This window comes from Penicillium malachiteum (assembly GCF_028827825.1).
Source record: "Penicillium malachiteum strain IBT 17515 chromosome Unknown utg000001l:1.0-8184562.0:1.0-8186909.0, whole genome shotgun sequence".
Taxonomy (NCBI): Eukaryota; Fungi; Ascomycota; class Eurotiomycetes; order Eurotiales; family Aspergillaceae; genus Penicillium; species Penicillium malachiteum.
In genome coordinates, this window is record NW_026643094.1 from 2,875,704 (window position 1) to 2,892,540 (window position 16,837).

The 16,837-nt window shown below is 45.7% G+C and overlaps 6 protein-coding genes across 6 annotated transcripts; 5 read left to right on the top strand and 1 right to left on the bottom strand.

Annotated features, from left to right (window-relative positions):
• Positions 1 to 1,168: 1,168 nt before the first annotated feature.
• Positions 1,169 to 3,772, top strand: N7483_001076 (ubiquitin C-terminal hydrolase family protein; the record flags this gene model as incomplete). The annotated part of the gene is made up of 5 exons (XM_057084514.1): positions 1,169 to 1,228; positions 1,322 to 1,408; positions 1,465 to 1,833; positions 1,906 to 2,569; positions 2,631 to 3,772. 5 exons carry the CDS (start codon positions 1,169 to 1,171, stop codon positions 3,770 to 3,772), a joined length of 2,322 nt encoding a protein of 773 aa, XP_056950663.1.
• A 769-nt stretch (positions 3,773 to 4,541) lies between these two features.
• Positions 4,542 to 7,584, top strand: N7483_001077 (vacuolar protein sorting protein DigA; the record flags this gene model as incomplete). The annotated part of the gene is made up of 3 exons (XM_057084515.1): positions 4,542 to 4,755; positions 4,843 to 7,441; positions 7,503 to 7,584. The coding sequence occupies 3 exons, from the start codon at positions 4,542 to 4,544 to the stop codon at positions 7,582 to 7,584; spliced, it is 2,895 nt and encodes a 964-aa protein (XP_056950664.1).
• A 677-nt stretch (positions 7,585 to 8,261) lies between these two features.
• Positions 8,262 to 8,705, top strand: N7483_001078 (uncharacterized protein; the record flags this gene model as incomplete). Its single annotated transcript, XM_057084516.1, has 1 exon — positions 8,262 to 8,705. One exon carries the CDS (start codon positions 8,262 to 8,264, stop codon positions 8,703 to 8,705), a length of 444 nt encoding a protein of 147 aa, XP_056950665.1.
• A 236-nt stretch (positions 8,706 to 8,941) lies between these two features.
• Positions 8,942 to 10,846, bottom strand: N7483_001079 (sugar porter family MFS transporter; the record flags this gene model as incomplete). The annotated part of the gene is made up of 7 exons (XM_057084517.1): positions 8,942 to 9,178; positions 9,247 to 9,379; positions 9,432 to 9,447; positions 9,490 to 9,817; positions 9,875 to 10,022; positions 10,080 to 10,339; positions 10,394 to 10,846. The coding sequence occupies 7 exons, from the start codon at positions 10,844 to 10,846 to the stop codon at positions 8,942 to 8,944; spliced, it is 1,575 nt and encodes a 524-aa protein (XP_056950666.1).
• Positions 10,847 to 12,006: 1,160 nt separating this feature from the next.
• N7483_001080 (fungal specific transcription factor domain-containing protein) lies at positions 12,007 to 13,793 on the top strand (the record flags this gene model as incomplete). The annotated part of the gene is made up of 6 exons (XM_057084518.1): positions 12,007 to 12,086; positions 12,143 to 12,272; positions 12,316 to 12,773; positions 12,832 to 13,390; positions 13,464 to 13,564; positions 13,625 to 13,793. The coding sequence occupies 6 exons, from the start codon at positions 12,007 to 12,009 to the stop codon at positions 13,791 to 13,793; spliced, it is 1,497 nt and encodes a 498-aa protein (XP_056950667.1).
• A 925-nt stretch (positions 13,794 to 14,718) lies between these two features.
• N7483_001081 (GMC family oxidoreductase) lies at positions 14,719 to 16,815 on the top strand (the record flags this gene model as incomplete). The annotated part of the gene is made up of 7 exons (XM_057084519.1): positions 14,719 to 14,764; positions 14,814 to 14,895; positions 14,946 to 15,216; positions 15,272 to 16,063; positions 16,115 to 16,451; positions 16,518 to 16,681; positions 16,732 to 16,815. 7 exons carry the CDS (start codon positions 14,719 to 14,721, stop codon positions 16,813 to 16,815), a joined length of 1,776 nt encoding a protein of 591 aa, XP_056950668.1.
• Between the last annotated feature and the right edge of the window lie 22 nt (positions 16,816 to 16,837).

Here is a 16,837-nt window from a genome sequence, read left to right on the forward strand (position 1 = left end):
TGTCGACGACCAACTGGTTCATATAGTTCCAGGCGAAAACGGTAACCTCAATTTTAGGGAACAATAGTACCTTCAAGTCAATTTAGCTCAAGGTCATAGTACTGTTGTATGAACTCAAACATTTGCTGGAGTTCTTCAAGCTTGAAATGACATTTTGAATGTGTTTCGAATCACCACCCATGAATTCTAACTACCGTGGACGTAACAGCGCTAGCCGCAGCAGCATTCCAAGGGCTAAATGAACCTTGCTTATATGGACCTAACTTGAAGAACTGCTGCCAGCACTACTTTAACACGATCTGAATGTTCAAACTTGAATGTTAAATAGGCACTTAGACCGAAATATTGGAAGCCTTGCTAGGAGGACTCAGTTTGACCAGCCTGACATCTGGAATGGAATATAAAATCAACTCATATGTATGAATAAGTTATTATTTTGGGATTCATACGATCCTGGAATCATTCATTACTTGCTCGGGACATATGGTACCAGAAAGAGGAGAGCAAACAGTAAGAAAATTGCAATATCGAAGATATCGATTTGGGCTGGCAAACTACGACTAACTTTTGGATACCAGGCAACATGAGAATGGAGATTCAGCCTAGGCAAACGCGCATGATGTGATAGTTCTATTCAAGTCACTGAAGAAGAAATATCCCCATATACTGCATATTTGAATTCGAAATTGAAAATCCAGATCTGCAAGGCGGGTATGGAGTACAGCTTCAAATGTTCCTCTTTGAGATGCCATTCGAGATCACCGACTCGGAACAGACCGCCTAACCTACCGCCCGGCAGATTGCATTGTGATCAGACGCTCGTGCCCCGCGAAAGTGATCAACACGTCCGAGCTTCATTCGATCAGCCCGCACCTGTCTTATCGAATCATCTTGCATCCATCTCTTTTGACGACCGGAGTGGCTCTCTTGAGTTATCCCGTGCCGCATATCAGAAGCTACCGTGGCATATGATGTGCTTTCTAAGAGTTCTATGGAAATCCTGCAGCCTCGAGTCCACCTGCCGTTAGTCTAGCTTCCTGACTACGTAGCCTGGAGGCTTCTCCGCATGTCGCCCGCTCAGTGATCTCATCAACCTACCTTTCCGATTTCCCTGTTAACCAGGGAGTTCCTGAAACCCGACATATCATTTCAAATACGCACAGCCACTATGAGCGGGATTCACAAGTTTCTTACTCGTCGTGACCGGCGCCGACAAGGCAAAGAAGAGGTACTGTCACAACTTTCTTTCAAATCCGAACAATCTTTCAGCCTTTCCCAGGATACATGAACCAGTCGCTTATATATTTTATCTTATTCATAGAATTCTCCTAATGTTTCCTTGCCTATTTTTCGTGGCCTTTTTGAAAAACAAGCCACAGCCGAGGAGAACCAAGAGCATCAGCGAAAGGTTCCACTCTCAATCTCTCCATTGATGTTCATGCATTAACCAGAACTCATACATAGACGCGATTGATCGAAGCCAAGATCCGAGGAATGGGTATCAGTGGCCTTGAAGAGCGTCATTTCAATTATGCTTTGCATGCCACCAAGGAGGATACCGACCAGGCGGTCACCCTGCTGTTGCTACTAGAGGACTCGATTGAGGGTATCATCAGAACCTACAAACCATCCACGAAGCTTCTGGGTGCAGAGAATCGACAAGGTGTGACCTGTTACTTGGACGCCTTGCTTTTCGCCATGTTTGCTCGGCTCGACTGCTTTGAAGCGATTTTATACAAATCATTCAACGATGAGCCCCGTCGGAAGTTGGTCACTTTGCTGAGGTTGTGGGTCAATCTGCTGCGATCAGGTAAATTGATCACAGCTGATATGGTATGTCAATTCTAAACTTTAATTTCAATTTACCTTTGCCCCTTTGAAGATCTTGAACCTGACATTTGGAAGACGAAACACATCCAAGATGCCCTTGCTGAGTGTGGCTGGGAAGATGCCGCTAAGCTGCAACAGCAGGACACCTCCGAAGCTTTTACCTTTATAACGGAAAAGCTAGAACTTCCCCTACTCACGCTCAAGATGGATATCTACCATTTTGGGAAGGAAGACGCAAGTGGTGATCACAAGTTCATCAATGAACGTTTGTTGGAAGTTGCCATTCCGCCTGAACCTACAGATGGTCGAACAATCACCCTCGAAGATTGCCTTGAGGCCTACTTCAACAACAGAATTGAAGTGAAACGGTATCTTGAGCGACGAAACACCCTGGGATCTACCAGATCATTTGAATCGCTGTCCACGACCAAAGGCTTCGCTTCTCACGTCGAGGAGGTTGGCTCCACTCCAAGACTTTCACCAGTCCAATCCGTTCAATCCAATTCGCCTCGAATTGGCAGATTAGGCTCTTGGTCGTCCTTTTCGGAGTTCAACGAATCTCTGTCGTCAGGACGAAGACTCAGTCGAAAGGATAGCCTGGTTAGAGAGCGATTTGTTCCCAACTCCTCAGACAGTCCATCATCTAGTGATCAGGATCCGTTTACGTCAGATAATTCTCAAAGGGGCAATTATCGGAAAGAAGTGATGATGCCGGCGTGGCAATTCTTCAGTTTGATACGTATGTCGACCCTCCCTTTGAGTCAAAATTGAATCTCGGCTAATAAAGCTAACTTGGACAGCATGGTACACTGACAATACACCAACCAGTGATGCTCAAGTTGCAGCACACTTTTCTTCCAAAAGGCCTATTCTGGGAATATGCCTGAAGCGCTACTCTTTCCTTCCGAATGGAACATCCGTCCGACTGAATACGTTTGTTGACATTCCAACCGAAATTGGACTGCCACATTTCATCCAGGATGACAACATGGATTCGAACGCTCCGATCTATGGGAACTTTAAGCTATCTCTACAGTCGATAGTCTGCCACAGAGGCAACTCGGTTGACTCAGGTCATTACATCGCCATCGTCAGAGGTACAAGCCCTGTTCCACCAGGATCGAGTGATGGAACAGGTCCCATTTCTTGCGAGGCACCTAAACACTGGATGAGGTTTGATGATCTAGCAAAGGAACGGGTGACTCTTATCGATATCGAGCAGGCTTTGAAAACCGAGTCACCATACCTATTGTTTTATCAGATTCTTCCAATTGACCAAGACGCTTCCATGGCTAACTACCAACACAAGCCATCGTCCTCAGACGCATCTGGCAGTACTTTGGATGGCGACATGACCGAATTTGCTCGAAAGCTCTCCAACTTGTCAGCTGAAGATAAATTGGACACCGGCCTCTTTGAGGATATCTCCTCTGCTCGTCCCAGCGTTGAAATCACCGGACCAGATAATGGCGCCCCGGCTTCACGAAATAGCGAAAGACCAAGTAGCGTGCTATTTTCAGAGATCAATCTACCTCCACCTCCAACGGCTCGATCCATGCCATCATCGTCGCCTCGATTAACACCCATGGACGAAGATGGCGGCAAAGGATTCCCTTTCGGACGTCGTGGATCACGCACTACAAAAAGCAGCACAGGAAGCCGTGCTGGTAGCCAGTCCGGAGAAAACAGAATCGGTGCTACTTTCTCACGATTCGCCGGAAGGCTGAGCAAAGACAGATTCACCATTGATAGCGATGATGAATCTACTACCGTCGACATGGAAAATGCCATGCACGAAGACGGCAAGCTGGAACCACCTGTTGAGAGCCGAGATAATAAATTCGGCAGAGGCCGAACCAAGGATCGTGTCCTGAAGGGCAAAAACAAAGAGAAATCGAAGGAGAAGACCCGGAATCCAGACCGGGAATGCGTGGTGATGTGAACGAGGGAGGAACTCATGGGCTTTTTATTCCAGCGGATTTATGATACCCCACACCTCATATTGTGTTGTTCCTCGATATTTCTGTTTGTTTTGCATATTTAAACTATTGATACCCGATGCATATAACAGACATGTATTTTAGAGATATATTAGTATCGACGCAAGAGAATGCGATCAACTCGAGAAGTCCACTAGCTACTAGTGGAACATTTTTAACCTCATCGACGATCTTTTTTTTCCATCAATAGCCTATGATAATTCAAAATAGCACCTACTAGCAGTACCTGTGGACTACTAGTACAAGTAGTCTCAAAAACTTGGAATTCTTCAGTCAAGAAATATAAGATAAAATTGGGTGATCCATTCTTCCAGTTCAACCAGTTGACTTATTCAACAAGTTCTTCCTTATCCAACTAGATGTATAGCGGCCCGGGTAGCCCTCTTCAGGTACGCCTTTATACTACGGTGGTAGTTGAGGCAGTACTCCTTACATACCTAGAGTAGGTAACCAGTGTCCTGAAGATACTACTATCTGAGCAGCATTTAACGCACGAAGTGTGTGTTGAAAATTGCTACTAGCTAGAGTTATTATCTATGAATTTGGCGACTCAGATTAGTATGGACGTCATTTTCCCAGCCTCATGTTGAAGCCTCAGGCACCAACTCGCCCTCCGCATTCCACCTTGTCTTGCCAAATCCCCCTCTAACTAAGCTAACTTACATGCAGCTTGCCCGAAGTCGCCGGGTGAGATAGCTTCTTAAAGTTGTCATGGCGCTGGATGGACCCGGCAGTTATATTGCTCCCAACGGCCTAATCGAGCCTGCAGACTCCCTGCCTATTTTCGATGTGCAGCGGGTGCAGCTCCAATTCCCCATTGCGGCCGACTTCGTGGCGGCGCAGGTCGCCAACAATGTGCTAATACTGGCTCTATCGACTAACCGTATTCTACGGATTGATCTCGACTCACCCGAAGATATTGATGGTATGATATATTTCACTATTCTCTTACTATCCCTTTGCTCAATGTTTACTGGGGTGACCGGAGCCTAATTGTGTTTATTCGTTACAGACATCGACCTACCCAAAAAGTCCTCCGAGATTGGCTTAATCCGTCGCATGTTCCTTGATCCCTCGGCTTCCCATTTGATTATCTGCACTACACTCGGCGAGAATTACTACCTCCATACCCAATCGCGTCAACCCAAGGCCTTGTCCCGCTTAAAAGGCGTATCCGTCGAAAGTATTGCTTGGAACCCTTCGCTGCCAACTGCCTCAACACGCGAGATTCTTCTGGGCACAACAGATGGTAATGTCTATGAAACATACATCGAGCCGTCAACGGAGTTCTATCGACGAGAAGAGAAATATGTTACTGCGGTATACAAGGTGCCTGACGCCTCGCCCGTTATCGGGATCTGTGCGGAGACAGTTCCATCGAGATCCGCCGATCAACGAAGGGTGATTGTGGCAACTTATGGAAAGTTGGTTCACTTCCTGGGTCGCGTTGGACCTGCGAAACAAGGAAGAGAAGGTGGTGGATCTTTATATGCGGATCTTTTCCAGCGTGAGACGCCCCTGATCCATGAGGTAGCACATCCAACGGGTACGGCACCGTCGGCCTTGATAACCTCATCATCTGCGACCGATTCCGGCAGTGGGTATCAAATCGATAACACTACTGAGAAGGCGTTTGCGTGGCTCAGCTCGCAAGGAATTTACCATGGCAAACTCTCCTCCGGCTCTCCATTTGAGACCGCAAACATGCTTCCCCGGTCGAAGTTCCCAGCCACCGAATCTGCTCGGGGCGGACGAAAGATGATACAAGATCCGATCACCGCAATGACATTATCCCAATGGCACGTTTTGGCGCTCGTTGAAGGGCGAGTCGTTGCGGTCAACCGTTTAAGCGAAGAAACCGTGTACGATCAAGCTGTGTTGGAGCCTAGACAAAGCGTCTTGGGTCTTTTAACAGATCTAACTCAAAATACCTACTGGCTCTTCACAAATCAGGAAATCTATGAAGTCGTTGCCAACGACGAAGATAGAGATGTTTGGAAAGTTTTCCTTGCTGAACAGAAGTTTGATGACGCTTTAGAATATGCCCGAAGCCCTGCACAGCGAGATGCCGTTTTGACTGCTTCGGGTGACTCCTTGGCCAAGCAAGGCCGTTATTTTGAAGCAGCGAAGGTATGGGGCAAAAGTAGCAAGGGCTTTGAGGAGGTCTGTTTGACCTTGATTGATAACAAGGAGTACGATGCTCTGCGGAAATACCTCATCTCGCAGTTGTCCACATACAAGAAGTCGTCTGTTATGCAAAGACTTATGGTTGCAAGTTGGCTGATAGAAATTTTCATGTCGAAGCTTAATTCATTGGATGACAACATCGCAACAAAAGCGGAGTTGACAGAGGGTGCCACTACTGGAGATATCAAGGATGAGCTGGGTAGCGTCCGAGCAGAATTTCAAGAATTCGTCAACAAGCATAAAGCGGACCTGGATAAGAAGACGGTCTACGGAATCATCAGCAGCCACGGCCGGGAAGAAGAATTGTTATTCTTTGCTACTGTTGCCAATGACTTCAACTATGTCCTCTCCTACTGGATTCAGCGAGAGAAATGGACTGAAGCGCTCAATGTTCTCCAAAGACAGAGCGAACCGGATGTCTTTTACAAATACAGTAGTGTGCTCATGACACATGCTGCTACAAGTCTAATCGAGATTTTGATGCGGCAGACAAATCTTGATCCTGAGCGCCTTATTCCTGCGCTGCTTAATTACAACAAGACTACGAGTGTTTCATTGAACAACAACCAGGCTGTCCGATACTTGAACTTCATCATCGTCAACCACCCTCACCCTTCTGCAGCTGTCCACAACACTCTTATCTCCATTCACGCTTCAAGTCAGTCAGCCTCAGAAGCTGGACTTCTTACCTATCTTCAGTCGCAGTCATCCTCACCACCTCCGTATGACGCGGATTTTGCCCTTCGACTTTGTATTCAACATAAACGCGTCCAGTCATGCATCCACATCTACAGTGCCATGGGCCAATACCTGCAAGCAGTCGAGCTTTCCCTGGAGCATGACGATATCGAGTTGGCCGCAATCGTTGCAGACCGACCGGAGGGCAATGACAAGCTTCGTAAGAAACTCTGGCTCCTAGTTGCCGAGAAAAAGATTCGTCAGCCAGGTACTGGTATCAAAGATGCGATTGAATTCTTGCGCCGCTGCGAACTCCTTCGCATTGAAGATCTCATCCCTTTCTTCCCCGACTTCGTTGTTATAGACGACTTCAAAGATGAAATATGTAGCGCTTTGGAGGAGTACTCCCGTCTCATTGATAATTTGCGTCAGGAAATGGATAATTCAGCGCATACTGCCCGCCAGATCCGCAATGAGATTACTGGTCTGGATACCCGTTATGCTATCGTTGAGCCCGGCGAGAAGTGTTGGATCTGTTCCTTGCCTCTTCTCAGTCGCCAATTTTTTGTCTTCCCTTGTCAACATGCCTTCCATAGTGACTGTCTGGGCAAAGAGGTCTTGGAGGGTGCAGGCGGCAAGAAGAAGTACATCCGAGATCTACAGACACAATTGAGCAAAAGAGATCTTTCTGCCTCCCGACGAGAAGAGATCGTGAAGGAACTGGATGGTCTTGTTGCTGAAGCTTGGTGAGTTGTCTCTGCCCGCCTGATCCTTGTCCCCCTGTAACTTTCACTAACGTTGACCTAGTATCCTTTGCGGTGACCATGCTATCAAACAGATCGACAAGCCATTCATTGCCGCTTCCGAGACAGATGAGTGGGCTCTGTAGTCTGTTGGTCTGATGATATTTACTTTTTTTGTGTTATGATGACTGCTCCAATAGGAATTTCATGGAGGGGCTGGGATCGGATCGACTTTCTATTATGCAATACCCTCTTTTTCTTCTCTTTTAGCGTGGTTCTTCCCTGTGTCTTAAGATCCCTCGTAAATAGCTACCAATATACCTTGTTGAAATGCGGGCCAAATCATTATTTTCTCGAGCTCGAGCTCTCAGTTCTAGCTCATGGTAGCACCTGGTTCTTCCCCGGTAAGCTACCACTGTGACGTCAGGATCCAAATAAACTTGATAATGATTTCGACCGTCGAACGACATGTGCGTCTATATTTGTTTTTGTGCGACATCTACTCTGGACGTGGCGTTCTGCGAGAGACGTGGAGCTTCTGTTGTGGTGTTTGTCTTTAAGCACTAACCCGCTCCCCCACTTTACATCTGACTCCTCTTCGACATGGATACATCATCCAGGAGAAAAAGATAAGACCTGAGTGGAGGCTTCCAATTCCATTGAATATCCAAAGAAATCCTCAAACCAAAAAATTGCTGTCGAAAAAAATCAATTACGAAAAAAAAATCAAGTGCTCAAGCCTTCACCACAACAAAGACAACAATCACACTTGAACTACCAAGGTCCAAGCTCAAGCAAACAGTAAGCCTCGATATCAAACCAAATGGAATACAACCTCTCAATTGAAATCTTCGGCACAGGCGAAGACCCCAAACATCGTTCTCACTGGGGCTTCGTAATTCATCAACCGCCACGCACATTCGGCGATCTCCTCCACGTCTGGCCTATCGACATCGAGAAACTTTGGTATGACTTTGAGCCACGTTTCGGTACCGAGCTCAATATTATGCAGGCACTTGGTCTGTGCCAAATCTCCACTTTGAGCTCTTCACAACGAAGACAGGCTATTGAAGTTATTAGCCAAGAGCCTGCCCCGAGAGATGGAAGGAGAAAATGTCAGGATTGGATCTTTAGTACATTGATTTCCTTGGAAGTTGAGGAGCTGGTTCCACCTGGAACTTCGGAGTTTTGGAAAGGGATGGTTGGATTGCCTGCGAAAGAGGTCCAAAGTGCGGTTGGTGTTAATTGGACATCTGTTGGGAACTGAGTGATCATGGGGGTTTGAGTTCTAAGAATACATTTAGGAATAATTGATCTCAAATTAATGGGCTAAGGCTCTTTTGGTCAACTGGTCATTATGGTTGATATGAATCCTAGACATTCATAATTTGTAGATTAGCTTGTTTGGTTTGAATTTTCTTTGCACCCAGAATTAAATAGAGGCTTCATTCAGAATCAACCCAGCTGCCAGTGCCTTAGGACTATTCAACATTGGAAGATTTGTCATAGCTCAGGCTGTTTGACGTAACTGACGCTCGTCTTGTCCACATCCAAATCGTCTTTAGCTCGCTCAATATCGACAGTAAGTCGACTAGGTTCTGTGGTGGCCTTGAAAGCCCAAATGCTTTGGTTTTCGAAGATCTCATCGATCTCTTCCAGAGATTTGCCGCATGTCTCCTGGAACAAGAAAAAGACGTGGATTGCGGCAACGATGCAGAAAGTCCCGAAAATACAGTAGGTCTATCAGAATTAGTGCGTGACCTCTATTAATGTTCAAATGGTTATACAGCGATAAAGTTGCTACTTACCTTCCACTGGATGTTTTGAAATGCTGGAGGTGTGAAGAATGTTAAAGCAAAGTTACAGCCCCAGTTGAAAAAGGTCGCTAGAGACACAGCTTTGCTACGGATGTAAAGGGGAATAATCTCGGGTGGGTATGCCCTATGAGTCGAATCAGTAGCCATCACCTTATTAGTTTTGTTCACCGATAGACTGACCATCCAAGAGGACTAAAAAACACATTTGTTAGCAAACATTTCCAATCTTAGTACGATGATTTTGTACATACCCCCATGTGGGTGCGTAGCATGCAATAAAAAGATATGAGCACGCAATTATAGCCTTAGAGGCCTTCGAGTTCGTAACTTTCCAGCGCACAGTGGGTGAACCATTTAGTCCACCTGGCACATAGTGACCATATGAAGCCATGAGTCCTGCTTGTGTGAACTGAAGAACACCCATTGCGAGAGCCCCAAAAATAAAGAGGTGTCGTCGTGGAAGTCGGTCGATGAAGATGAGGGCAGGTAATGTCATAATCACGTTAATAACATACTGTATAGATGCCGAGAGCAGTGTGTTATTGCCAGTCAAACCAGCCATCTAAAGTTTTGATCAGCCTTAGCCAGGAATATGAATGAGAGGTCGTTTAAAACCCACTTCGAATATGTAGACAATGTAATACATCATTGCATTTGTTCCCGTCAACTGAGCCCATATGTGAGTGAAGATGCCACAGTGAACTCGAATCAAGTTGCGCGAGTTGAAAAGTTCGAGCCAGGATGTGCTCTGGTACTGTTTCTCAATTCTTCAAACCCCTTGTCAGCTCATCAGACCAATACTGAAAACGTAAAAGATGACTTACTCTATCTTTTCTTGCATCTCACGGATTTGTGCAACAACAATGGGATCTAGTGCATTGCCTTGACCATGTAACTGTGAAAGAACCTCTGTAGCTTCTTCCCATCTGTCTTGTGATGCCAGCCAGCGGGGCGAGCGAGGAATCATCGGAAGGCAGCTCAGTAGTGCGATAGCTGGAATCCTTTGTATGCCCCATGGAAGTCGGAACACGCCGTTATTCCCCATAAAGGAAGCACCGTAGCTGATGAAGTACATTATCAGGATCTAACATGCGAGTCAGTGGAGATATGAGTAATATAGACGGAAGACTGAACTTACACCCCAAGTAATCATCCATTGTTGCAAAGAAAGTAGTCGACCACGTTGATGAGGCAAACTGATCTCAGCGATGAGAATCGGTCCTTGGCTAGTCAACATACCTACTGCGAATCCGTTGATAATACGGGAGACGATCAGCATGGCAACGTTCTGCACAGCACACATCAAGGTTGATCCAACAAGCCATATAATACATGCGATGAAAAGAAAATCACGACGACCAAACCGATCACTGGTCCATGATGAGAAGAGAGATCCTAACAAAGATCCCCCAGCCATGCTGGCCGTAATACCACCCTGAACTACCGAATCAGGATGGTTAAAGTATATCTTGTACTCATTTGTACCGATGATAGCAGACATACTAGACACATCGAAGCCTTGAATAAGACCTCCGATGGTCGTCATCCCACTGATCACGTACACATTGCTCAGACCTGAAGCCTTTCCCATGACTGTAGGATAACTTGGAATCAAAAACGAAGAGCTATGAGTAGCTCTAATTCCCAGCTCTGGGGCCCCGGATTTTTATCTACTCCACTCCATCAAAAAGCTCTAGAATCGCGCGCCAATGACACAAACGGTTTAGCCGACATCCGTTGAAGGTCCGGGAGCCGTGGAGTCAGATCCGTTGGATGGTAGTTCGTCAACCAACGCTATGATGGTGCCATCCGCACCAGTGATCCAACATGGGCAATAATCAGGGGATTCAAGCGAATGAAATCACCTCTTGATTAATACACTCAGACATGGGAAACGTAATTCTCTACGACTATTCTGCCATGGGCCACCGCACCTAAAGCCGTGTATAGCCGAGTGCCATGCGAGAGCCGATCTTTCTCCTTGCATCCCTCGGAATTCGCCATGTCGTGGAGTGGGGATATTGAGCTTGGTTCAATGCAGGAGAATGTGTCTGGAACGCGACGATCTAAGTCAGGTCAGATTAGCGTCAGCGATTCATGCTTATTTGAAGTACACATGAGCTGATACTTGAAACAGGCTGTACATTGTGCCGAGCTCGTAAAGTCAAATGTGATGAGAAATGGCCGAATTGTCTGAATTGTGAACGCCTTCAGCTTGATTGTCCTGGACCACCTGCTCCGGGTGCTATTACCCGTTCCAGACCACAAAGGCAAGGCGACCACGACACCCTTACCCAAGCAGGCACACTTCGACAACGAGTCGCCAAATCCTGTCACCCATGTCGCGTTGCAAAGACAAGATGTTCTGGTGGGTCTATATGTGGGCGATGTGCTAGCAAGGGGCTTGATTGCACCTCTGCAGCCAGTTCGCGTCGGACCAAAAATGACAGAGGTCTGTCATCCCAACATTTCCAAGTGCGTCGTAGTACACCCACAGATATCAATTCGGCAAGCGGGCTCCATACGACGATTCAAACGTCTCTTACGTCCAAATCAACTTTAGGTGAACTACCGAACTCTTTTGAATGGTAGGTCTCTGCCGTTATTTACCGCAACATCTTTAAAGCTGACTTGGTGAGGCTGTATACTTCGGAGATTCCCAGAGGCGAGAGGCTATACATTTTGGTTGAGGAATATTTTGCTCATATCCATCCACTGAGATGTAATGGCTTCGTGCATAAGCCTTCATTTATGCAGCAACTAGATGAAGATCCCGAATCATGTCGCCAGAGTGAATCTTTGCTTCATGTCATCTGCGCGTTAGGTGCAAAGTGAGTCCATTCACTTAGTTTTCTCAAATGGAAAGGCCCTAAATAACATAATTCAGATTCTTTGCACTTAATAATAACTCACAGTTGTCTTCAGAGACAGTACTCAAGGCAGGCAACCGATGGGCTAGGATTGCGAAAGCACGTATTTTCGTGGATATGGATGATTTGTCGTTGGAGAAGCTGATGGTTAGTCCTCCCCGTATAATTCTCTAGTTCAATTTGTTAACAGTTCTATACCATCCAGACCACAATTCTGCTGTATGAGCATGATCTTCGGATCGGAAGCTACGCAAGTGCGTTCATGCTGAGCAGCATGACGGCGCGGATGTCACAGGCACTGCAATTGAATTTGGAGATTTCTGCTGATGTGTTATGTACAAAACCAGAATCATCTTCGATTAATACTGAGACCAGGCGGCGGCTCATGTGGAGCTGTTACTTGCTCGATAGCTGGGTCGGTAGTGGTGTCAACCAACTTACCTTACTTGAGGATCGAGACTTGAAAATCCAGCTTCCGTGCCATAGTCACAACTTTTCGCTGGGAATCTCGTGTATAACAGAGACTATGAAAAATGAAAAAGTGTTAAGCTTCATCCCAAATGACCAAGTACCTCCCGATCCTTCTCAGAATATGGGAATTGAGGCATATTTCATTCGCCTTGTTAGCATCCGGAAGAAAGTGTTACGGTTTGTGCGATTATCCAATTCAGTCACTCTCAGCATTCAACTGACAAAGTACACCCAGATATGTCAAGCATTTAGATACAGGAAAACCTCCATGGCAAGCCGATTCTGAATTCAGTTTACTATGTTCCGAGCTTCACTCGTGGCGTCTCTCTCTTCCTCAAAGCTTGCTTTGGAACCCAAGCTCAATATATGCGCGGAAAGAGTCCTCTCAACTCGGTGCACTCACCTTACTGTGGTGTACGTTCTATCAGACATTAGTCGACCTCTATCGCATCGGAATGCCGGTTTTATTCCGTATACAAAAACACTTTATCTTTCCTCCAGAGCAAAAGGAGTTTCTGGAGCACTGTCAAAAGGTCTGCTTTGATAATGCTCGCGAGGCATCTACCATACTATCTGAGGCGCTGCGGCATGGTCTCAAGAATCTTGCAGACACTTGGTTATGTATCATTGCACATGATGGCACAAAAGTAATTTTGTATTACCTGAAACTACAAGAAGCTGCATCTTCGAGTAGCATGGACCAGAGAGAAAGGAATGAGGCAATTGCATTGGTTCAAAGTAATCTTCAGGTATTGCTGCAAATGAGGTCTATGGTAAAAACGGCCGAGCATTGTGTAAGTGTCTCTCTGAATTTGCTTTTATTCCTGACCTCATCTCACATTCAGACCCATACTTATGTGTTTTCAGTCACTCTCAGTTTTGAAAATCATGGCAGCAGCGGAGATAAAACCTGATATTCCTTTCGCCCCTCTTCTAAATGAAAGCTCCACAGAAACGTCGGAAGATACGTATGTGAAACATTAATCACTCATACGAAAATGAATACTGATGAGATTTAACAAAAATAGCCCCCCATCACCCGAATCACCAGCCCAGGAGTCACCAGAGAACATTCTTAACCCCCTCGCAATCTATCGTATGGCTCGGACAGCCTTACACGGAAAGCGAATCAAATCCCCCCTCGTCATGTCAAACACCAGAAAACAACGAATCCTCATCGCCAAATTCCACAAATAGGTCAAAAAACATATCAGCTGTACAAGCCTCTGACATCGACTTGAAGAATTCATTGCATATTCCTCAGCAGAGCCACCAATGGCCCTTCCATGATGCAGGCGGAATTTCAACCCTTGACCAAGTCTATGCAACTACTCAAAGAGATAGGGAATCTCCATCTATGACACCCAATATCATCACATCCATATCACAACCACCCTTTGGCGACATCTGGGATCCGGCAGATTCAGCGCTTCTGGATATGCTGGATGGGGGCATGACCACATGGACAGCGGACTACCTGACAGATGGACAGTCTGGTATTGACCCTTTTCTCTTTCCTTTCTAACGGAGGATCAGGCAATATCTGGAATTTAAGCTATGATTGGCATGGTGAGCGCAGAAGGAATATTCAAAGAGTGATAGGCAAAATCGTGATTCACAAGAAATCCATCTTACGCAAGGCGCAACTCAAGAGTCAAGTCTACAGATCTAGTGCTTCAATGACCCACAGTCGGGATCAATGAGATCGCCCGTCATTGAAAAAAGCATGCATATAACCACTCCAATCAACTGGAATTAAGAGAGGGTGATAGCAGGTCAAGTCTGACAGGCGATTGTCCTACCGACATCCTGCCTTGTTTGAGCTGCATTATTCGGGTAGCTATCATGTTCATTGGTAAATGGGTCTTCCGAGTCCCGGTTATAGATGTGCACAGCATTAATATGAGTAACCATTCACAATAATCCTCAAAGTTGAGACTCGGATCATTTTCAAATGATCTTGGAAACCGTTGAGTGGCAAAAGTCGATTCCTTTTCCATCTCTTCTCTGCATCTCCCGCGCGCTTGACACATTGAACTTTTATTTTGCTTCTTTTCCTCCACAGTAAGTTTTCGATCTGGGTTTCAAAATAAAGCACAATCCATCGACTTGGGAATCTGCCATGGCGGACGTATGGAAAGATCACTATGATTTCATTGTGATTGGCGGTAAGCTGATCCATATTAAAGTGATCTACCCGCTACTAACAGCTCCTAGGAGGGACTGCTGGCAATGTCGTTGCTGGCAGATTAGCAGAAAACCCAAGTTTGAAGATACTAATCATTGAAGCTGGTGTTGGGTTAGTCAATCCGTCATGAAAACTTTGAGTCTGTGCTAAATTATTCCAAGAAATCCGAGGGAACTTCCAGAAATCACTACTCCGGCCCACACGTTTCAATCGCATGGAGACAAACATGACTGGTGCTACAGGACAACATTTGTTGATACACAGAGCTATCGACGTGTTGAGACACCAAATACGCGTGGCAAGATACTCGGGGGAAGCAGTAGCCTGAATTGCTTTACATGGGTTCCAGGAAGTAAAGAAACATTTGATTCCTGGGCTGAATATGGTGGAGATGATTGGACATGGGAAAACTGCAAGGAATATTTCACGAAGGTGAGACTATCAATTAGTTGAGAATACCTTTTGCTAAAATCATAGAAAATCTTAGGCTACGAGATACCATGATGATGACCAGAAACATGACCCTGAGTTCTCAAGACTTGGTCGAGATGGACCATTGAATATCTCTCACGCAGACCTCCTTCCAGAGACAGCAGCCTTCCGAGAAGCACTGATAAAAGCCTGGGAAAGTAAGCGCCTGCAATTAACGAGTGATGTATACTCTGGGAAAATGGAAGGCCTTACGCATTGCGTAACTACTATTCACAACGGCGTTCGATCGGAGAGTTCTGTGTTTATAACAAACAAGCCCAATGTGGATGTCATGGCATCTACAATTGCTAGGGAAATAAAATTTGACGGAAATTCAGCAGTCAGTGTTACTGTGACAGATAAGGATGGCTTAGAGAGCACATTCAAAGCAAAGAAAGAAATTATCTTATCTGGGGGCGTTTTCGAAACACCCAAACTCCTCCTCTTATCCGGAATTGGACCAAGAACTGAGCTTGCTCATCATGCAATTGATCCAGTGGTCGTTTCAGAGAATGTTGGAAAAAACCTAATGGATCATCCAATCTTACCTCATGTTTTCCGACTGAAGGATGGTATGGGACTGGATAGCATTCTGCATCAGTATGGGCCGCTACAGAATGATGCAAAAAGACAATACGATGAGCACAACACAGGTCCCCTAGCCAGTGGGATTCTGGAGTTAATCGCATTCTGTCGCATTGATGACCGACTCGATGTGTATGAAGAGTATCGTGATGCCAAAGAGATGAATGGAGGGACAGATCCATATGGACCAGAGGGCCAACCACATTTCGAGATAGACTTTATGGCAAGTCAAACGATTTCCACCAGACAGACTATTATGAACTAACATTTAAAGCCAATATTTGCTCCACCGTTTCAACGAGACTTTTCCGTTCCCGAGGAGGAGGATTGGATGACTGTCATAGTCAATCTAGTCCGTCCACAGTCCAGAAATGGCTTCGTGAGACTGACTTCACTAGACCCACATGAGCAGCCGGAAATTAATCTCAACTTCTTTTCCAATAAACTGGATATTCTTGCCCTTCGTGAAGGTGTCCGTTTTGTTGATGACGTCTTAATGACAGGCGATGGCATGAAGGATATCATTCACGAGGATTATCCATGGCCAATCCAACGTACATCAGACAAGGAGATGGATTCAATGATTCTTGATCGAGCTCAAACTGGATTCAGTGAGCTTTCCTCAATTCAGTCTCACATATATGCGCAGATGATTTTAACTAACTTGGTGTATCTAGACCCGTGCGGGACCGCCAGACTGTCGATGAATGTTGAACAAGGCGTTGTTGATCCTGAGCTGCGAGTGCATGGAGTAAGGAATTTGCGTGTAGTCGATGCATCTATCATTCCCGTCATCCCAGACTGCAGAATCCAGAATGCTGTCTATATGATAGCAGAAAAGGTAAGATAAACTAGGAGAACCGGTGGCACTTGAGTCTAATTTGATTGTAGGGCGCTGATTTCATCAAATCTTCATATCCGTCCCTTTTTGGGCAATATAAAGATATCCCGAATCCCCTTCCTGTTGATAGCTGAGCCTGAGATGAAACTACCATGG